The sequence below is a fragment of the Aquarana catesbeiana genome, linkage group LG12, assembly GCF_042186555.1.
Source record: "Aquarana catesbeiana isolate 2022-GZ linkage group LG12, ASM4218655v1, whole genome shotgun sequence".
NCBI classification, from domain to species: Eukaryota; Metazoa; Chordata; class Amphibia; order Anura; family Ranidae; genus Aquarana; species Aquarana catesbeiana.
Window position 1 is genome coordinate 229,570,352 of NC_133335.1, and position 22,116 is coordinate 229,592,467.

Consider the following 22,116-nt stretch of genomic DNA (forward strand, 5'->3'; position numbering starts at 1 on the left):
AGAGAGAGAGAGAGAGGGAGAGAGAGGGGGAGAGAGGGGGAGAGAGAGAGAGAGAGAGAGAGAGAGAGAGAGAGGAGGAGGGGAGGAGAGAGAGAGAGGGCGAGAGAGGGAAAGGGGGCGAGAGAGGGAAAGGGGGCGAGAGAGGGAAAGGGGGCGAGAGAGGGAAAGGGGGCGAGAGAGGGAAAGGGGGCGAGAGAGGGGAAAGGGGGCGAGAGAGGGAGAGAGAGAGAGAGGGAAAGGGGGCGAGAGAGAGAGGGAAAGGGGGCGAGAGAGAGAGGGAAAGGGGGCGAGAGAGAGAGGAAAGGGGGCGAGAGAGAGAGGGAAAGGGGGCGAGAGAGAGAGGGAAAGGGGGCGAGAGAGAGGGAAAGGGGGCGAGAGAGAGGGAAAGGGGGCGAGAGAGAGAGAGGGAAAGGTGGCGAGGGAGAGGGAAAGGGGGGCAAGAGAGAGGGAGAGGGAAAGGGGGCAAGAGAGAGGGAGAGGGAAAGTGGGCGAGAGAGAGAGAGAGAGAGAGAGAGAGGGAAAGTGGGCGAGAGAGAGAGAGGGAAAGGGGGCGAGAGAGAGGGAGGGAAAGGGGGCGAGAGAGAGGGAAAGGGGCGAGAGAGAGGGAAAGGGGGCGAGAGAGAGGGAAAGGGGGCGAGAGAGAGAGAGGGAAAGGTGGCGAGGGAGAGGGAAAGGGGGCAAGAGAGAGGGAGAGGGAAAGGGGGCAAGAGAGAGGGAGAGGGAAAGTGGGCGAGAGAGAGAGAGAGAGAGAGAGAGAGGGAAAGTGGGCGAGAGAGAGAGAGGGAAAGGGGGCGAGAGAGAGGGAGGGAAAGGGGGGCGAGAGAGAGGGAGGGAAAGGGGGGCGAGAGAGAGGAGGGAAAGGGGGCGAGAGAGAGGGAGGGAAAGGGGACGAGAGAGAGGGAGGGAAAGGGGACGAGAGAGAGAGAGAGAGAGGGAGGGAAAGGGGGCGAGAGAGAGAGAGGGAGGGAAAGGGGGCGAGAGAGAGAGAGGGAGGGAAAGGGGGCGAGGAGAGAGAGAGGGGGGAAGGGGGGAGAGGGAAAGGGAGAGGGAAAGGGAGGAGGGAAAGGGGGCGAGAGAGGGAAAGGGGTCGAGAGAGGGAAAGGGGTCAAGATAGGGAAAGGGGTCATGAGAGGGAAAGGGGTCAAGAGAGAGTGTAAGAGAGGGTGGGAAAGGGGGCGAGAGAGAGAGGGTGGGAAAGGGGGCGAGAGAGAGAGGGTGGGAAAGGGGGCGAGAGAGAGAGAGGGTGGGAAAGGGGGCGAGAGGGGGGAAAAGAGAGAGGAGAGAGAGAGAGAGAGAGAGGGGGGGAGAGAGAGGGGGGGAGAGAGACAGAGAGAGAGGGGAAGGGAGAGAGAGGGGAGAGAAAGAGAGAGAGGGGAGACAGAAGGGGGAGAGCGAGGCGGGAGAGAGGGGGGAAGCAAGGGGAGAGAGAGGGGGGAAGCAAGGGGAGAGAGAGGGGGGAAGCAAGGGGAGAGAGAGGGGGGAAGGAAGGGGAGAGGGGGGAAGCAAGGCGAGAGAGAGAGGGGAGAAGCAAGGCGAGAGAGAGAGAGAGAGAGAGAGAGAGAGGGGGGAAAGGGGAGAGAGAGAGGGAAAGGGGAAAGAGAGGGAAAGGGGAAAGAGAGGGAAAGGGGAAAGAGAGGGAAAGGGAAAGAGAGGAAAGGGGAAAGAGAGGGAAGGGGAAAGAGAGGGAAAGGGGAAAGAGAGGGAAAGGGGAGAGAGAGGGAAAGGGGAAAGAGAGGGAAAGGGGAGAGAGAGGGAAAGGGGAGAGAGAGGAAAGGGGAGAGAGAGGGAAAGGGGAAAGAGAGGGAAAGGGGAAAGAGAGGGAAAGGGGGAAATAGAGGGAAAGGGGGAAAGAGAGGGAAAGGGGAAAGAGAGGGAAAGGGGGTGAGAGAGGGAAAGGGGGTGAGAGAGGGAAAGGGGGTGAGAGAGGGAAAGGGGGTGAGAGAGGGAAAGGGGGTGAGAGAGGGAAAGGGGGAGAGAGAGGGAAAGCGGGAGAGAAAGAGAGAGAGAGAGAGAAAAGAGAGAGAGAAAAAGAGAGAGGTGGGGGAAGGGGCGAGAGAGAGAGAGAGGGAAAGGGGCGAGAGAGAGAGAGGGAAAGGGGGCGAGAGAGGGAAAGGGGGCGAGAGAGAGAAGGGAAAGGGGGCGAGAGAGAGAAAGGGGGCGAGAGAGAGGGAAAGGGGGCGAGAGAGAGGGAAAGGGGGCGAGAGAGAGGGGGAAGGGGGGAGAGAGAGAAGGAAAGGGGGCGAGAGAGGGAAAGGGGGCGAGAGAGGGAAAGGGGGCGAGAGAGGGGAAAGGGGGCGAGAGAGGGAAAGGGGGCGAGAGAAAGGGGGCGAGAGAGAAAGAGAGAGAGGGGGAAAGGGGGGAGAGGGGGAAAGGGGGGAGAGAGGGAAAGGGGAGAGAGAGGGAAAGGGGGCGAGAGAGGGAAAGGGGGCGAGAGAGAGGGAAAGGGGGAGAGGGAAAGGGGGCGAGAGAGAGGGAAAGGGGGTGAGAGAGGGAAAGGGGGCGAGAGAAAGGAGGCGAGAGAGAAAGAGAGAGAGAGAGGTGGGGGAAGGGGCGAGAGAGAGGGGGGAAGGGGGGAGAGAGAGGGGGGAGAGAGGGGGGGGGAGAGAGAGGGGGGAGAGAGAGGGGGGGAAGGGGCGAGAGAGAGGGGGGGAAGGGGCGAGAGAGAGGGGGGGGAAGGGGCGAGGGGGGGAAAGAGAGGGAAGCAAGGAGAGAGAGAGAGAGAGAGAGAGAAAGGGGCAAGAGAGGGGGAAAGGGGGCAAGAGAGAGAGAGAAGGGGGAAGCAAAGCGAGAGAGGGGTGGAAGCAAGGCGAGAGAGAGAGGAAGGGGGGCGAGAGAGAGGGGGGGCGAGAGAGAGGGGGGCGAGAGAGAGGGGGGGGCGAGAGAGAGAGAGGGGAGGGGAGGGAAGGCGAGAGAGAAAGAGGGGAGGGAAGGCGAGAGAGAAAGAGGGGAGGGGAGGGAAGGCGAGAGAGAAGGAGGGGAGGGAAGGCGAGAGAGAAAGAGGGAGGGAAGGCGAGAGAGAAAGAGGGAGGGAAGCAAGGCGGAGAGAGAGAGAGAGAGAGAGAGAGAGAGAGAGAGAGAGAGAGAGAGAGAGAGAGAGAGAGAGAGAGATCAAGAGGAGGAAGGAGAGCAAGAAAGGGAGGGAGAGAGAGTGGCGGGGAGAGAGAGAGTGGGGGGGAGAGAGGAGGGAGGGGGGGAGAGAGGAGGGGGGGAGAGAGAGGGAGGGTGAGAGGGAGGGGGAGAGAGAGAGAGGGAGGGGGAGAGAGAGAGAGAGAGAGAGAGAGAGAGAGAGAGAGAGAGAGAGAGAGAGAATGAAGTAGAGAGGGAAGGAGAGAAAGTAGTGAGGGTAAGAGAGAAGGAAGGAGGGGAGAGAAAGGTGAGAGACAGCGAGAAGAGGGCGAGAGAGAGGAGAGAGGGGGGGAGGAGAGAGAGAAGGGGGGGGGGAGAGACGGGGGGGGGCAAGAGAGCGCAAAAGGAGGGTGAGAGTGCAAAGGAGAGACAGAGAGAGAGAGAGATACAGACAGAGAGAAGGAAGGCGAGAGGAGAGAGAGAAGGAAAGAAAGAAGAAAGGAGGGTAAGAGAAGGAAGGAGGGGAGAGGAAAGGTGAGAGAGAGGGGAAAGAGGGCGAGAGAGAAGAGAGAGGGGGAAGGAGGGGGAAGGAGGGCGAGAGAGAATAGAGAGGGGGAAGGAGGGCGAGAGAGAAGAGAGAGGGGGAGGAGGATGAGAGGGAGGGGGAAAGGAGGGCGAGAGAGAGCGCAAAGGAGGGTGAGAGTGCAAAGGTTTTAGGTTTAATACTGCTTTAGAGAGAAAAGCCCAAAATAATCAACTAATACAGCCACCACATCTAAGGACTGGTTAATCCGCAATATATTACTTTTTTTCTTCTGCTTTTATACATTTCTAACCTACTGTAAACTTAAGTACATAAAATATAAAGTTGGCACCTCTGTGTGAAGCGTCTGCAATAAATAATAAACTGTCAGATAAAATAAATGTTAAATAACTTGATCAGCTTAGAGGAAGAGCAGCAGGAGAGAGGAGAGCATGAGAGAAACGAGGGAGAAGAGAGAGCTCCCCCCCCCCCCCCCCCCCCCCCCCCCCCCCGGGGGACCAGGATGAGGGTCAGGATGCTCGGAGGGGGGGGGGGACAGGAGATGCCCAGCTGTTGCCTGGAGAAGGGGGGAGATCAGCCGGGTGGAGGGAGCACTGAGTGAGCATTCTGTCCTCCAGGGAGAGGAAATGAGAGCATGCAGGGGATTATACACACACACTGTCCCAGCTCTGTAGAGAAAGCAGCAGCATCTCCGCAGAGAAATGAACTCGCCTCAGCAGAGAGCCCCTCTATCTACACAGCCAGCAAACCAGCAAAGCATAATCAGAATTGTTCAGTTGGGGAAAATAATGCTAAGGGGGGGGGGGGGGGTGTCAGAGGTTTTTGTATACATTATCAGAGGCAGCCAACGCTGCGCACTCATGTTCACGAAAATATTACACGCCGCTCACTTAATCTCATGCTAAGAGATTGTAAAATGGATAATCCAACAGCAAAATGCAGGAATATAAATGCACAGAGGCTTTGCATGACCCCCCGCCATCCACTGTTCTCCAGGCAATGCATGGCAGCCACAGGCTTAAAGGGATACAGTCATCCTTGAAGAATCTTGTTCCCAGGTACTGCTGGTCATTATAGAAGTACAGGTGTGTAGAGATTTATACACTACATTACCAAAAGTATTGGGACGTCTGCCTTTACACACACCTGAACTTTAATGGCATCCCAGTCTTAGTCCGTAGGGTTTAATATTGAGTTGGCTCCGCCCTTTGCCGCTATAACAGCTTCAACTCTTCTGGGAAGGCTGTCCACAAGTCTATGGGAATGTTTGACCATTCTTCCAGAAGCGCATTTGTGAGGTCAGGCACTGATGTTGGATGAGAAGGCCTGGCTCGCATTCTCCGCTCTTATTCATCCCAAAGGTGTTCTATCGGGTTGAGGTCAGGACTCTGTGCAGGCCAGTCAAGTTCCTTCACCCCAAACTCTCTCATCAATGTCTTTATGGACCTTGCTTTATGCACTGGTCCAAATCATTTGGTGGAGGGGGGGATTATGGTGTGGGGGTTGTTTTTCAGGGGTTGGTCTTGTCCGCTTAGTTCCAGTGAACTCTTAAGGCGTCAGCATACCAAGACATTTTGGACAATTTCATGATCCCAACTTTGTGGGGAACAGTTTGGGGATGGCCCTTCCTGTTCCAACATGACTGCGCACCAGTGTACAAAGCAAGGTCCATAAAGACATGAATAAGCGAGTTTGGGGTTCATTGACAGAGGTAGGGAGGGGGAGGGGAGGCTCATTAATGGAGGTGGGGAGGGGGAGGCTCATTCATGGAGGTGGGGGGGGGAGGCTCATTCATGGAGGTGGGGGGGAAAGGCTCATTCATGGAGGTGGGGGGGAAAGGCTCATTCATGGAGGTGGGGGGGGAAAGGCTCATTCATGGAGGTGGGGGGGAAAGGCTCATTCATGGAGGTGGGGGGGAAAGGCTCATTCATGGAGGTGGGGGGGAAAGGCTCATTCATGGAGGTGGGGGGGGAAAGGCTCATTGATGGAGGTGGGGGGGAAAGGCTCATTGATGGAGGTGGGGGGGAAAGGCTCATTGATGGAGGTGGGGGGAAAGGCTCATTGATGGAGGTGGGGGGGAAAGGCTCATTGATGGAGGTGGGGGGGTAAAGGCTCATTGATGGAGGTGGGGGGGAAAGGCTCATTGATGGAGGTGGGGGGGGAGGCTCATTGATGGAGGTGGGGGGGGGCTCATTGATGGAGGTGGGGGGGGCTCACTGATGGAGGTGGGGGGGAGGCTCACTGATGGAGGTGGGGGCTCATTGATGGAGGTGGGGAGGGAAGGGTCATAGATGGAGGTGGGGGAGGGAAGGCTCATTGATGGAGGTGGGGGAGGGAAGGCTCATTGATGGAGGTGGGGGGGGGGCTCATTGATGGAGGTGGGGGGGGGGCTCATTGATGGAGGTGGGGGGGAGGCTCACTGATGGAGGTGGGGGCTCATTGATGGAGGTGGGGAGGGAAGGGTCATAGATGGAGGTGGGGGGAGGGAAGGCTCATTGATGGAGGTGGGGGAGGGAAGGCTCATTGATGGAGGTGGGGGGGGGGGGCTCATTGATGGAGGTGGGGGGGGCTCATTGATGGAGGTGGGGAGGGAAGGCTTATTCATGGAGGTGGGGGGGGAAAGGCTCATTCATGGAGGTGGGGGGGAAAGGCTCATTCATGGAGGTGGGGGGGAAAGGCTCATTCATGGAGGTGGGGGAGGCTCATTCATGGAGGTGGGGGGGAGGCTCATTGATGGAGGTGGGGGGGAGGCTCATTGATGGGGGGGGCGGGCTCATTGATGGAGGTGGGGGAGGGAAGGTTGGCCTGTGTAGTCCGGTCCAACAAAAGAGCTACTGGAGCTCAAATTTCTGAAAAAGTGAATGCTGGTTCTGCTAGAAAGGTGTCAGAACACACAAAGCAAACATGTAGGAAGAAAAGATCCCAAGTGCCACACATCCAGCTAAAACCCAACAGTGTCTATAGTAGAGGCAACCTCAGGCCAGGCTCCATCCAGGCCATGCCTTTGATGCATTTCTCCCCGCCAATGGGGCTTAGTCATGGAGCGGCACCCCCAATCTATGATTTTGCTTTGCAGAGAACACACAGAACATCAGTTTGTTGTGTATGGGGCTGCGTAGCCACAGACCGGTCAGGGTGCCTATGCTGACCAGATTTCCACAGCCAAAAGAGCATACAATGGGCACGTGAGCATTAGAACTGGACCATGGAGAAATGGAAGAAGGTGGCCTGGTCTGATGAATTCAAGAATGGTTTGAGGAACACAACAAGCTTGCGGTGTTGACTTGGCCTCCAAATTCTCCAGATCTCAATCCAATCGGGTATCTGTGGGATATGCTGGAAAAACAAATCCAATCCATGCAGACCCCACCTCCCAACTTACAGGATCTGTTAGTGACGGCTTGGTGCCAGATACTACAGCGTACCTTCAGAGGTCCAGTAGAGTCCATGCCTTGATGAGTTATGGTGAGTGGTTAGGTTATGGCAGTTCAATGTGTATTCTATTCATTACGAGGACTGAACCTTCTTGACACCCTTTATACTATTCATTTTTTTGAATTGTGAGGCATGCATGATGGCTCGCAATGGGTCCAAAGTTCATATCCCAGCAGGGTCACTGTCTGGATTGAGTATGTATGTCCACCCCTCCTTTTACATTTGTGCAGGTTTCCTCCAAAATCCTACTAACCAGTTAAATAGCTTCCACTCAAACTGTCCCTATTGACAATAGATTCTAAGCTCCTGTGGGCAAGGACTGGTGTGATTAAGTCTATGTACTCTGTAAGGTGATATGCAATAGGTCACTTTATTAGGAGGAAAAAGTGAGTACACCCCTCACATTTTTGTACGCTTTCTTGTGCATCATCTTTGGGAGAGCTGTATGGTCTGAGCACTGAGAGGCTGACCACCCCCCACCCCTTCAACTTCTGCAGCAATGCTGGCAGCACTCATACGTCTGTAGAACCCTGGTGTTAGGCAGGGTTACTAACAAATTTAGTTTGCTCGGCGGTAACCAGCCTGGCCAATTGTTAGGGAGATCCACTGACCTTTTCCTAAACCTGGGTTTGATGCACCTCTCTCTTCTGTCACTAGGTGGCATTGTTACCTGTGGCATTAGATTGACAAGGGCTTAATAAATCCAGACAAGGAATGGATGGGTTGTCTGCCAATTGGCAGGAGTTTCTTTGCCCTTGGCCTGCTGGGAGAGCCTATTTATTTTGGAGGGGTCAGCTGATCAGGGTTTGGTGCCACCTGGATAGCTGTCTGGGTGGACATGTGTTTAAAAGCTCCCGGCTGCTAGGCCAGAAGCCTGAGGCCTATCCAGGAGTACCTGGCTGCTAGGTGGTCTGAGGCCTATCCAGGTTGGAAGGAAGCAGCGTGGGGCTGGGGCTTCAGGCTTGGAGCCCAACCAAGTGGCAGGGGGTTCTGCCAGCTGGGGAACCAAGTAAATGCCACAGGTGAAGGAAAGCGGTTGCCATCAGGGACAACCACTCCTGCCGCCAGAGGCAAGCGAGAACCAGAGTCAGAGGTTAAGGGGACACAGTGGCCAGGAAGATACAATCTCTCCTGTTATGAGAGGCCAGGTTCTGTGGGGCCTGAAGAAGTACCAGAGCAGCTTTTTTCACTAGCCAAGGATGGTGAAGAAGTTGGGAAAGCTTCAACAGGATCAAGCTAGGGACCCAGCGGAACAGTGTGGTTGACGCTTGCAGAGGATTCAGCAGGTTAGCTGAAGAGCCAGGTCAGGAACCCAGCGGGACAGTGTGGGTGACACTTGGAAGCCACAGCGGGATAGTTGTGAAGGAGCTCAAGGGATCCAGTGGCGGCTGAATCCAAAGAGTCTAGAGAGAGACTGGTGGCTTAGTGAGAGGATTCACAACAGGATACCGTGAGTTGTGATCTGTATTGAAGTTGAAGTTACCAGATCAGCTGCTATAGGAGACAGCGGTCTACAGATGCAGTTTGCTGCAATTCGGCTTAAAGGCCCTTGAACTGTATAGCTGTTCTTCTATTCCTATTTTTGTCTCGGAGTCTGCCAAGTATTTTGCATCTGCCTAAGGGTGTTCAAGCCCCAACCCTCTCTCCCCAGTACTGTTAAGAGACAGTAAATCTCTTTTTGCATTTTCAAAGTGACTGGCGCCCAACTTACTCTATCTACACCACACCCACTATGCCTAGTAACCCACACTGTGAAGATGGATGTCAGCTCTCCCCGATTCTGGAGGTCACCATTAGGCCTCTAGGGTCGGGGCCATGGCTACACGTTTATTTACCAAAAACAACCTCTGGATATGACGCTGAGCACGTGCACTCTACTTCTTTGGTCAACCATGGCGAGGCCTGTTCTGAGTGGAACCCGTCCTGTTATACTGCTGTATGGTCTTGGCCACCGTGCTGCAGCTCAGTTTCAGGGTCTTGGCAATCTTCTTATAGCCTAGGCCATCTTTATGTAGAGCAACAATTCTTTTTTTCAGATCCTCAGAGAGTTCTTTGCCATGAGGTGCCATGCTAAACTTCCAGTGACCAGTATGAGAGAGTGAGAGCGATAACACCAAATTTAACACACCTGCTCCCCATTCACACCTGAGACCTTGTAACACTAACGAGTCTAATTGGCTAATTGGGCCCAATTTGGACATTTTCACTTAGGGGTGTACTCACTTTTGTTGCCAGCGGTTTAGACATTAATGGCTGTGTGTTGAGTTATTTTGAGGGGGCAGCAAATTTACACTGTTATACAAGCTGTACACTCACTACTTTACATTGTAGCAAAGTGTCATTTCTTCAGTGTTGTCACATGAAAAGATATAATAAAATATTTACAAAAATGTGAGGGGTGTACTCACTTTTGTGAGATGCTGTATAATATATATGTCGAGCCGAACTGGAAATATCTTCTGCATCCTCTAATGGGGCTTTTTGTCTTTTCCCCGGATCATCTGCTGCAGGATTACCAATATGAACAGCTGAACCTAATGGACTTTTTCAAGCAACAAATTGATGTAACTTTATCTCTGTGCGGAATCCTGCCGAGCTGCGAGCACACGGACACAAACCCACTGACTTCTCTTTCTTTTTAATAAGATATGACGGCCTTTCGCTGCCATTTATTCTGGATCAAAAGGGAGCGGGGCTGAGCAGCTCTTTCCTTCTGATTTCATGTTATATAAAGGGGGAGGGCCGGGCGCAGGAGAAATGAACAGCTGCTTTAACAAACACTGCAACGGATTTTCATCACTGTAAGATTTGCTTAATAGTCATGTTTGTTGTGATTTTCACACTGGAGTGGGATTGATGTATCACCATATTTCCGTTACTATATTACACAGATTTGTACATGTCCCCTGTAATGCACATCTGTATTTCAGTGGGAGGTGTCTGCATGGAGTGGTTTTGGTTTCAATCAGTAAAACCCAAAATGGTAGAACAGGACTAAGGGAAAACCACTGTGCAGCACTACTAAGTATGGCGCAGAGTCAGCATAACTCATGACCAAACATCCACACTACGTATGGGATTAAGAACTTGAAACAGAGAAGAGAGAGGATGTGGGAAGCGAGAGAGAGGGAGGAAGGTGAGGGAGAAGAAGGAGGAGAAAAATGACAAGTAGGGGAAGAAAAAGAAGGAGGAGGAGGACAAGAGCGGAGAAGGCAGGGGAGAACAAGAGCGGAGAAGGAAGAAGAGCAGAGAAGGCGGGGGAGAAGAAGAGCAGGGAAGGCGGGGGAGAAGAAGAGCGCAGAAGGCGGGGGAGAAGAAGAGCGCAGAAGGCGGGGGAGAAGAAGAGCGCAGAAGGCGGGGGAGAAGAAGAGCGCAGAAGGCGGGGGAGAAGAAGAGCGCAGAAGGCGGGGGAGAAGAAGAGCGGAGAAGGAGGGGGAGAAGAAGAGCGGAGCAGGCAGGGGAGAAGAAGAGCGGAGAAGGTGGGGAAGAAGAAGAGCGGGGAAGGCGGGGAAGAAGAAGAGCGGGGAAGGCGGGGGAGAAGAAGAGCTGAGAAGGTGGGAGAGAACAAGAGCGGAGAACGAAGAAGAGCGTAAAAGGCGGGGGGAGAACAAGAGCAGAGAAGACGGAGGAGGAAGAAGAGCGGAGGAGGAAGAAGAGTGGAGAAGGCGAGGGAAAACAAGAGCGGAGAAGGCGGGGGAGAAGAAGAGCGGAGAAGGCGGGGGAGAAGAAGAGCGGAGAAGGCGGGGGAGAAGAAGAGCGGAGAAGGCGGGGGAGAAGAAGAGCGGAGAAGGCGGGGGAGAAGAAGAGCGGAGAAGGAAGAAGAGTAGAGAAGGCGAGGGAGAAGAAAAGCAGAGAAGGCGGGGGAGAACAAGAGCGGAGAAGGCGGGGGAGAACAAGAGCAAAGAAGACAGGGAGGAAGAAGAGCGGAGAAGACGGGGGAGGAAGAAGAGCGGAGAAGGAAGAAGAGTGGAGAAGGTGAGGGAGAAGAAGAGTGGAGAAGGCAGGGGAGAAGAAGAGTGGAGAAGGTGAGGGAGAAGAAGAGTGGAGAAGGCAGGGGAGAAGAAGAGCGGAGAAGGCGGGGGAGAAGAACCGAGAAGGAAAAGAACACAACAGAAGGCGCAGAAGGCGGGGAGAAGAAGAGCGGAGAAGGCGGGGGAGAATAAGGGCGGGGAAGAAGAAGAGCGGGGAAGGCGGGGGAGAAGAAGAGCTGAGAAGGTGGGAGAGAACAAGAGCGGAGAACGAAGAAGAGCGTAAAAGGCGGGGGGAGAACAAGAGCAGAGAAGACGGAGGAGGAAGAAGAGCGGAGGAGGAAGAAGAGTGGAGAAGGCGAGGGAAAACAAGAGCGGAGAAGGCGGGGGAGAAGAAGAGCGGAGAAGGAAGAAGAGTGGAGAAGGAGAGGGAGAAGAAAAGCAGAGAAGGCGGGGGAGAACAAGAGCGGAGAAGGCGGGGGAGAACAAGAGCAAAGAAGACAGGGAGGAAGAAGAGCGGAGAAGACGGGGGAGGAAGAAGAGCGGAGAAGGAAGAAGAGTGGAGAAGGCGAGGGAGAAGAAAAGCAGAGAAGGCGCGGGAGAACAAGAGCGGAGAAGGCGGGGGAGAACAAGGGCAAAGAAGACAGGGAGGAAGAAGAGCGGAGAAGGAAGAAGAGTGGAGAAGGCGAGGGAGAAGAAAAGCAGAGAAGGCGGGGGAGAACAAGAGCGGAGAAGGCGGGGGAGAACAAGAGCAAGGAAGACAGGGAGAAAGAAGAGCGGAGAAGACGGGGGAGGAAGAAGAGCGGAGAAGGAAGAAGAGTGGAGAAGGCAGGGGAGAAGAAGAGCGGAGAAGGCAGGGGAGAAGAAGAAGAACAGAGAAGGCGGGGGAGAAGAAGAAGAGCGGAGAAGGCGGGGGAGAAGAAGAAGAGCAGAGAAGGCGGGGGAGAAGAAGAAGAGCGGAGAAGGCGGGGGAGAAGAAGAAGAGCGGAGAAGGCAGGGGAGAAGAAGAAGAGCGGAGAAGGCAGGGGAGAAGAAGAAGAGCGGAGACGGCGGGGGAGAAGAAGAGCGGAGAAGGCGGGGGAGAAGAAGAGCGGAGAAGGCGGGGGAGAAGAAGAGCGGAGAAGGCGGGGGAGAAGAAGAGCGGAGAAGGCGGGGGAGAAGAGTGGAGAAGGCGGGGGAGAAGAAGAGCGGAGAAGACAGGGGAGAAGAACCGAGAAGGAAAAGAACAGAGAAGAACACAACATCATAGGAGAAGAAATAGAGGAATAGAGAAGGCGGGGGAGAAGAAGAAGAGCGGAGAAGGCGGGGGAGAAGAAGAAGAGCGGATAAGGCGGGGGAGAAGAAGAAGAGCGGAGAAGGCGGGGGAGAAGAAGAAGAGCGGAGAAGGCGGGGGAGAAGAAGAGCAGAGAAGGCGGGGGAGAAGAAGAAGAGCGGAGAAGGCGGGGGAGAAGAAGAAGAGCGGAGAAGGCGGGGGAGAAGAAGAAGAGCAGAGAAGGCGGGGGAGAAGAAGAAGAGCAGAGAAGGCGGGGGAGAAGAAGAAGAGCAGAGAAGGCGGGGGAGAAGAAGAAGAGCAGAGAAGGCGGGGGAGAAGAAGAGCAGAGAAGGCGGGGGAGAAGAATAGCTGGGGAGAAGAATAGTGGGGAAGAAGAAGAGCTGAGAAGGCGGGGGAGAAGAAGAGCTGAGAAGGCGGGGGAGAAGAAGAGCTGAGAAGGCGGGGGAGAAGAAGAGCTGAGAAGGCGGGGGAGAAGAAGAGCTGAGAAGGCGGGGGAGAAGAACCGGGAAGAAAAAGAACAAAACATCATAGGAGAAGAAATAGAGGAATAGAGAAGGCGGGGGAGAAGAAGAGCGGAGAAGGCGGGGGAGAAGAAGAGCGGAGAAGGCGGGGGAGAAGAAGAGCGGAGAAGGCGGGGGAGAAGAAGAGCGGAGAAGACGGGGGAGAAGAAGAGCGGAGAAGACGGGGGAGAAGAAGAGCGGAGAAGGCGGGGGAGAAGAAGAGCGGAGAAGACAGGGGAGAAGAACCGAGAAGGAAAAGAACAGAGAAGAACACAACATCATAGGAGAAGAAATAGAGGAATAGAGAAGGCGGGGGGAAAAGCAGAGAAGGCGGGGGAGAAGAAGAAGAGCGGAGAAGGCGGGGGAGAAGAAGAAGAGCAGGGAAGGCGGGGGAGAAGAAGAAGAGCGGAGAAGGCGGGGGAGAAGAAGAGCAGAGAAGGCGGGGGAGAAGAAGAGCAGAGAAGGCGGGGGAGAAGAAGAGTGGAGAAGGCGGGGGAGAAGAAGAGCTGAGAAGGCGGGGGAGAAGAAGAGCTGAGAAGGCGGGGGAGAAGAAGAGCTGAGAAGGCGGGGGAGAAGAAGAGCTGAGAAGGCGGGGGAGAAGAGGAGCTGAGAAGGCGGGGGAGAAGAAGAGCTGAGAAGGCGGGGGAGAAGAAGAGCTGAGAAGGCGGGGGAGAAGAAGAGCTGAGAAGGCGGGGGAGAAGAAGAGCTGAGAAGGCGGGGGAGAAGAACCGGGAAGAAAAAGAACAAAACATCATAGGAGAAGAAACAGAGGAATAGAGAAGGCGGGGAGAAAAGCAGAGAAGGCGGGGGAGAAGAAGAAGAGCGGGGAAGGTGGGGGAGAAGAAGAAGAGCAGGGAAGGCGGGGGAGAAGAAGAAGAGCGGAGAAGGCGAGGGAGAAGAAGAGCAGAGAAGGCGGGGGAGAAGAAGAGCAGAGAAGGCGGGGGAGAAGAAGAGCAGAGAAGGCGGGGGAGAAGAAGAGCAGAGAAGGCGGGGGAGAAGAAGAGAAGAGAAGGCGGGGGAGAAGAAGAGCGAGGAAGGCGATGGAAAAGAAGAGCTGAGAAGGCGGGGGAGAAGACGAGCTGAGAAGGCAGGGGAGAAGAAGAGCTGAGAAGGCGGGGGAGAAGAAGAGCTGAGAAGGCGGGGGAGAAGAAGAGCTGAGAAGGCGGGGGAGAAGAACCGGGAAGAAAAAGAACAAAACATCATAGGAGAAGAAATAGAGGAATAGAGAAGGTGGGGGAGAAGAAGAGGAGCAGAGAAGGCAGAGGAGAAAAAGAGCGGAGAAGGCGGGGGATAAAAAGAGCAGAGAAAGCAAGGGGGAAGAAGAGCGGAGAAGGCGAGGGAATAGAAGAGCGGAGAAGGCGAGGGAATAGAAGAGCGGAGAAGGCGAGGGAATAGAAGAGCGGAGAAGGCGAGGGAGAAGAGCGGAGAAGGCGAGGGAGAAGAGCAGAGAAGGCAATGGGAGAAGAAGAGTGGAGAAGGCAATGGGAGAAGAAGAGTGGAGAAGGCAATGGGAGAAGAAGAGCGGAGAAGGCGGGGGAGAAGAAGAGCGGAGAAGGCGGGGGAGAAGAAGAGCAGAGAAGGCGGGGGGAGAAGAAGAGCAGAGAAGGCGGGGGGAGAAGAAGAGCAGAGAAGGCGGGGGGAGAAGAAGTTCGAGGAAAGTGATGGAAAAGAAGAGCTGAGAAGGCGGGGGAGAAGAAGAGCTGAGAAGGCGGGGGAGAAGAAGAGCTGAGAAGGCGGGGGAGAAGAAGAGCTGAGAAGGTGGGGGAGAAGAACCGGGAAGAAAAAGAACAAAACATCATAGGAGAAGAAATAGAGGAATAGAGAAGGCGGGGGAGAAGGAGAGGAGCAGAGAAGGCAGAGGAGAAAAAGAGCGGAGAAGGCGAGGGAGAAGAAGAGCGGAGAAGCGGAGAAGACGAGGAGAAAAAGAGCGGAGAAGGCGAGGAGAAAAAGAGCGGAGAAGGCGGGGGAGAAAAAGAGCGGAGAAGGCGGGGGAGAAAAAGAGCGGAGAAGGCGGGGGAGAAAAAGAGCGGAGAAGGCGGGGGAGAAAAAGAGCGGAGAAGGCGGGGGAGAAAAAGAGCGGAGAAGGCGGGGGAGAAAAAGAGCGGAGAAAGCAAGGGGGAAGAAGAGCGGAGAAGGCGAGGGAATAGAAGAGCGGAGAAGGCGAGGGAATAGAAGAGCGAAAAAGGCAAGGGAGAAGAGCGGAGAAGGCGAGGGAGAAGAGCGGAGAAGGCAATGGGAGAAGAAGAGCGTAGAAGGTGAGGGAGAAGAAGGGCGGAGAAGGCGAGGGAGAAGAAGAGCGGAGAAGGCAAGGGAGAAGAAGAGCGGAGAAGAAGAGCGGAGAAGGCGAGGGAGAAGAGCCAAGAAGGAGGCGAGGAAGAAGAAGAGCGGAGAAGGCGAGGGAGAAGAGTCAAGAAGGAGGAGGGGAAGAGAAGAACAGAGGAGGGGAAGGAGAATAACAGAGGAGAAGAACAAAGGACATCATAGGAGAAGGAAAAGAGAAATGGAGAAAGCGGATAAGAAGAGCCCAGAAAGCGGGGGAGAAGAGTGGAGGTGGCGGAGGAGAAGAAAAGGCGGAGGAGATGAACAGAGCAGGAGGAGGGAAAGGAGAAGAGGGAGGAAAAAGAGGAAGAAAAGGAGGGGGTCAGGAATGGAGAAGGAAAAGAAGAAGGTGGAGGAGCAGGAGAAAAAAAGAGAACAATGGAGAAGGAGAAAAAGAACAGAGAAGGCAAAGTAGAAGAATGGAGAAGATCAGAGAAGAGGAAGAAGAATAGAGAAGGAGAAAGAGAATAAAAGGAGAAGAATGGAGAAGGGTAAGAACAATTGAGCAGGAGAAAGGAAAAAGAACAGAGAAGGAGAAGAAAAATGGAGAAGGTGAAGGAGAAGAGAGGAGAAGAACGGAGAAGGAGAAGAGAAGAACAGAGTATAAGAGAGGTTGGAGGTTATTGGGATAGAGGGGAGAAAGTGTGAGGGCTGATAGCAACAACTGATCTCTTATCCCCTTTATATTATTTCCTTACCCCTGATAATGCCCCTGGACACAACTTTTATCCTCTCTAAAGAGATATGATAATGGTAATAGTACTGGAGACATGACTGTTAGCAAATATGGCTGCCTATGAGTCTGGTCACTGAGGGACAAATTTATAAAGCAGTGAATGTGACTTTCACCACTCTCTGGCGTTGACTCAATCACTGTCCTTTAAAACAAATGGATCAGGAAGATTCCCCTTCAGAATGTCGGATTCACGGCTTTATAAATATGACCCCAAGTGTCCATTCCTAAAGCTTCCCGTTGGGTCCCTCATTTTCTGGTCGGCCAATAGCTGCCTTAAGTGCTCCTCAATAATACTTTGTTGCCGGCAGCTGTCCCGGGCCTGTTTTACGGTCTGGCACATCTTCCAGCCAGTTGCCTTATTTTCCTCGGAGGCTTCTCTCGGAGACAGATGGCTCTGAATAGACGGAATGGCCCTTTCCCAACAGAGCCGTCGAGCTCTCCATTAGTCACAGTCCAGAGGAATTTCACAGCAGCAAATTGGTGGAGATGCCTGGCGCGCCGCACTCTGCACGGGTATAAACAGCTGCCCCTGTCACTTCTGTCTATCACACAAAGAGGCCCGCTGGAATGTTACAATGTGTCGCAGCATATTGTTTCCCACCAGCGCCAATGGTGTACATACATCTGTTCAGCCACACCGCTGCGGCAAAGACCACTTACCAGATTGTCCACCCCAGCCAAGGTGTGATTGGCATCATCCAGGGAGTAGGTCAGCTGGTAGATACCATCATTGGTCTCGCTGTTCCCATAAAAACCGACACCCACCGCGGCACTGAAAAGCAGAAAAAAAAAGGGCATCCGTTTCTATTGCTTTCTGTTTCAGTCAGCCCTGTTCTGCCCTGTAAAGGACGTTACCTGCAAGCCTGATTTCAGGTATGTATGGGGCAACATCTGGAATGTATGGGGCAACATCTGGTGTGTATGGGGCAATAATAATATTGCAGTATTTTCCATTGTGGTTTCTACCATCCCTGTGCTGAGTTCCCGGGTCTGTACCCCTGCTGTGCCCATTATGAGGGGTTCCCACCATCCTTGAGCTAAGTTCCCGGGTCTGTACACCTGCTGTGCCCATTATGAGGGGTTCCCACCATCCCTGTGCTGAGTTTGGAAGGTTGTATGAATGGAATGCACTGGAAGATTTGGGTGTCAGACCAGATCTAGATAGGAGGGGAGCTCTGTCAGGTGGTGGTGGCTGTCCACCAATCAGCATCTATTATTCATGTCTGGTTATAAGGAATACAGGGGCCAGAATATGTTAAGAAAAAGAAAAAAAAAAAAAAAAAGAAAGAAGAAGAAGCGGCCTCTTAATAGCACAGACAGGGAGCCCAAATCCATCCAGAGAGCACCGGCCTAATTGTTACATATGCCGTCTCTGCTCCCGGCACTGGGGGGGCCCCCGGGGCTACATCCTGTACATAGAAGGGGCTCTGTAGAATGGCTGCGGTCGGTGTAATTAGCGGATATCAGGGATTCAGGGGCAATGTAGCTTCACTAACCTCCTCCGACAGATCTGGAGTAGAAGACTTACCTCCAGGGTCGCCCTGAGCCAACTCATCCGCATCAATGCCATACCGCAGGAGGGGGGGGGGGGGGGCGCCTCCCCCCCCACATATGGAACCTTTCACAACGTCCAGAAAAGGATTTCAAATTGAAGGGAGCCAAATTATGGGAAATGGTAATGGACCCCCGGAGGAGGCGATGTCCATGGGGCCACAGAAGGGGGCCACCCAGGAAAAGAGATTTTATTCGGTTGGTAGATGAGAAAGAAAAAAAAAAAAAAAAACCATTAAAATGGATTTCATACATTTGTCTGATGTCTCCGTTCAGACCGCGTTTGCGCATGCATGTCGCTGGTAGGGCAGCCCATTCATTTCAATAGGGGGAAGAAAAGTGAAATCTTGTGAACATCGATGGAAAGCGACAGCAAAGAGGCTGCAGTAGATAAGCAATATTGAAATGCCAAAAAAAAAAAAACCCAAAAAACCCTGAAAATTATTTGATTAAAAAGGCGATTGTTTATGATATACAGTACTTTAGCAAACAAAATCGCTTTTAAATACAGTGTGCTATAAATGATGATGTCATAGCGGCTTCTGTCCGCGGTCCCTGAATATCAGAGTCTTCAGCCCATTATAATACAGTGATAACACATGATGCTATTTTAAGTCCTGGCTGGGAAAAAAAAAAAAAAAAGGAAGCGCGATGGCGAGGTTGTTATATAACCGGATCCCTCTGACAGCCCAATTCTCCGCTCTGCGCTGAACCCCGCGCTCCTCGCTCCCGCTGATCCCCGCCTCTCATCATTAAGTGACATCAATCATCGGCTGGAATCGCTCTTCTCAGCAGCGAGCGACATTAGTAATATACCAAGATATCAATATCTCACCGGCGGGATAATACATCTCACGGAGAACACAAAACATTAAAATCGGCGATGCGTCAATAACGCCGCGTGCCGTCGCTCTCCCGCTGATGCCTCTGAGCTCCGTAAAGGAGCATTCTTTTCTTTTGGTATTTTATTCCCTTTTTTTTTCTCCATCTTTGATTTTTTTTTTCCTCTTTTAATTAGTAAATATAAACACACAAAAAACGCAAGCGTTGCGGGAACGCATGCAAAATCAAGTGCTTTCCCGTAGAGAAACACGCTCCCCTATTGCGCACGTGCAGCCGTGCCATTAAAGCACCCGCTCACATCTGCACGTTGCTGATTGAACAGCAAACCGCACAGAAGACGTGCTGAAAAACGTGCACCACGCGTTTCATCGTGCTGCAGCTTCATGGCAGGATGAGCCGCAGTTATTTTAATAAAAGTTGCAGATTTAAAAAAAAAAAAAAAAAAAATGAAATTTGAAATGTGATGGCGGCACGGCGTTTTTTCAGGGCGCGGGTGTCCTTGATGGTGACAACAGTAGACCACATCTGTGTAATGTGCGCTGCAATGGCCTCCATAGGAAGCCTATTCGATCGACGACAACGTGGGAGCATCATTGGACAGGAACAGAGTGTTGTCAGCAAACAGGAAGTGCCCGAACGAGGGTCCTTTTGGTAAGATCAGTAGTGCTACATTTAATAAAAGTTGCAGTTTTACAAATGTCCATTAGTCTTCATTGGAAGCCTATATGATGGTGACAACCCCGGAGCTCAATTAAGATACAGGGGCAGAGCGTTGTCACCCTGTAACAGGAAGTGCCTGAACAAGACCTTCATGGCACGATCACAAGGGATTCTTTTAATAAAAGCTGCAGATTTACAAATGTCTACTTGTAGTCTCCATCTGAAGCTAACGTTGACGGTGAAAACCCAGGAGACCAACTGGGAAATAGGGACAGAGTGTTGTCACCCTGTAATAGGAAGTGCCTAATGGCAACGACCCCTGTCTCTTCTCTTCCCTCTGTTCCAGCATTGCAGCACCAGAAAGACATTTCAGCATCTGCAGTCACATGGCAGACAGGTGAGGATATCGCAGATAATATTAATGTGAGAGTGCGGGCTTCGCAGGATGCCTAGTCACAGCTATAGTGTAAAATTAGCAGATGGGAAAATTACTCCTTGGGGGGGGGGGGGGGGATCCAGAATGAAGGATTGTAGCATTTTATTTCTTTGGATGAAATGTATCCAAACCAGTTGTGTTACTGTACATTTAAGGCATAGACTTTTAAATGGAAATGCATAAAAAAAACAAAAACAAAAAAAAAACCACACACGTAAGCAGGCATTTTGGATGCACTGCCATTAATGCAGGAGTGCGCTACGTACAGAGTGCAGAGTTCAGGAGTCTTCTACGTACAGAGTGCAGAGTTCAGGGGTGGGCTACGTACAGAGTGCAGAGTTAATGGGTGCGCTACGTACAGAGTGAAGAGTTCAGGAGTGCGTTATGTACAGAGTGCAGAGTTCAGGACTGCGCTACGTACAGAGTGAAGAGTTCAGGACTGCGCTACGTACAGAGTGAAGAGTTCATGGGTGCGCTATTTACAGAGTGCAGAGCTCAGGGGTGTGCTACAAACTGAGTGAAGAGTTCATGGGAGTGCAATGTACAGAGTGAAGAGTTCATGGGAGCGCAATGTACAGAGTGAAGAGTTCAGGAGTGTGCCATGTACAGAGTGAAGAGTTCATGGGTGCGCTACGTACAGAGTGAAGAGTTCATGGGTGCGCTATTTACAGAGTGCAGAGCTCAGGGGTGTGCTATGTACAGAGTGAAGAGTTCATGGGTGCGCTACAAACTGAGTGAAGAGTTCATGTGAGCGCAATGTACAGAGTGAAGAGTTCAGAAGTGTGCCATGTACAGAGTGAAGAGTTCATGAGTGCGCTATTTACAGAGTGCAGAGCTCAGGGGTGTGCTATGTACAGAGTGAAGAGTTCATGGGTGCGTTACGTACTGAGTGAAGAGTTCATGGGAGCGCAATGTACAGAGTGAAGAGTTCAGGAGTGTGCCATGTACAGAGTGAAGAGTTCATGGGTGCGCTACGTACAGAGTGAAGAGTTCATGGGTAGGGGTCGACCGATATATCGGCCGGCCGATATATCGGCCGATATTTGGCGTTATTTACTTAATCGGCATCGGCCGATTGTGCTGATAAAAAAGGCCGATTGTAACTTCAGCCGTGACTTGCAAATGACTTCTGTAATAGAAGTTAATGCAAGTTGCCTTAAGTTATCTGTGAAGTTTTCTTCTCTCCTCCTCTGGGCAGCCTGCCAAGTCTGATAAGAAGATACATTGTATCTTTCAGGTTCTTTTTATCAATAGACTGAACTCCGTGTAGAAGCTCTCAGTTTAACCATTTAAAGACTAAATCTTTTCTGACACTTGTTGCTTACAAGTCAAAATCCTGTATTTTCTGCTAGAAAATCACTTAGAACCCCCAAACATTATATATATTTTTTTAGCAGAGACCCTAGGGAATAAAATGGTGATTGTTGCAATATTTTATGTCACACGGTATTTGCGCAGCGGTCTTTCAAACGCAATTTAAAAAAAAAAAAATACAGTAATGAATTAAAAAAAAAAACCTAAGCAGTAAAGTTAGCCCATTTTTTTTCGTCCAAAAGTTTTGATTACCTGTTTTTGTGTATTTAATATTTAAGATAGGTTTTTTTTTTTTTTTTTTTTCGTTTTCTAAATTATACATACAAGTGAACTGATTGGAGGTTTGTTTTGTTTAATGTTTAAATGAAAAAAAAATTTCTGTATTACTTAAGGTTGCTTTCACACTGGAGCAGGCATGCGTTGATGGTAAAACGCTGCTAGTTTTAGCGGCGCTTTACCGTCATTTTAGAGGCGCTATTCGGCTGCTAGCGGGGCGCTTATAACCCAGCTAGCGGCCGAGGAAGGGGTTAAATGCGCCCCTGAAGCGCCGCTGCCAAAACGCTTTGCAGGCGCTTCGGCAGCGGTGCACATTCATTTCAATGGGCAGGAGTGGTGGAGGAGCGGTATTGCACCGCTCCAAAGATGCCATTTGCAGGACTTTTTTTACATCCTGCCAGCGCATCGCCTCAGTGTGAAAGCACTCGGGATATCACACTGAGACTGCAGGGGAGCCATTTTACAGGCACTTTACAGGCGCTATTTTTAGCCCAAAAGCGCCTGAAAAACGCCCCAGTGTAAAAATCTAACTGTTAGATTTTATGAGATGAAGGGAAAAAAAAAAAAAAAATCGGCCAAATATATCGGCCCAAAAAAATCGGCATCACATATCGGCCATCGGCCACCGCGATTTCTAAATATCGGCATCGGCATCGGCCAGAGAAAAACCCATATCGGTCGACCTCTATTCATGGGTGCACTATTTACAGAGTGCAGAGCTCAGGAGTGTGCTATGTACAGAGTGCCGAGTTCATGGGTGCGCTATGTACCGAGTGCAGAGTTTGAGGTGAGCTAAGCACAGTGTGCAGCTCTCTTTCACAGGCCGATGCCCCATCCAACACTGCACCTCCATCTTCCGTTGCCCCATTCTGAGTGTAGGGCAGGCAGGGATCTGGGAGAGCCACTGAGAGGAAAGCTGTCCTTGTACACACAGAAGACCTCTGTCTTTACAAGTGACAGTGGTGAGATTGGAGCGGAGGTATTGAGCCGGAGGTGGCGGAACTCTCATGGCTGGAAAAAACCCCTGGGTGTGAGGGCCACATGAAACTGCCTGGCGAGCCGGATTTGGCCGTGTTTGACACATGTGGTGTAGACAGAGCCCATAGTGCTCCTCAGATCCACATCAGATCCGGATTCCCAAAGCTGTTTCTGCATCACAAGGCTGTAACCTGAATGACATTTAGTTTGTTGAAGT

General features: G+C 52.2%; 1 protein-coding gene across 1 annotated transcript in view; it reads right to left on the reverse strand.

Annotated features, from left to right (window-relative positions):
• The window catches only part of TTYH2 (tweety family member 2), a 143,995-nt gene that overhangs the window by 71,365 nt on the left and 50,514 nt on the right, over positions 1-22,116 (reverse strand). The window contains exon 3 of the mRNA XM_073606888.1: positions 16,502-16,613. Within this exon, the coding sequence (XP_073462989.1) occupies positions 16,502-16,613 (112 nt within the window). The remainder of the gene's footprint in view (positions 1-16,501; positions 16,614-22,116) is intronic.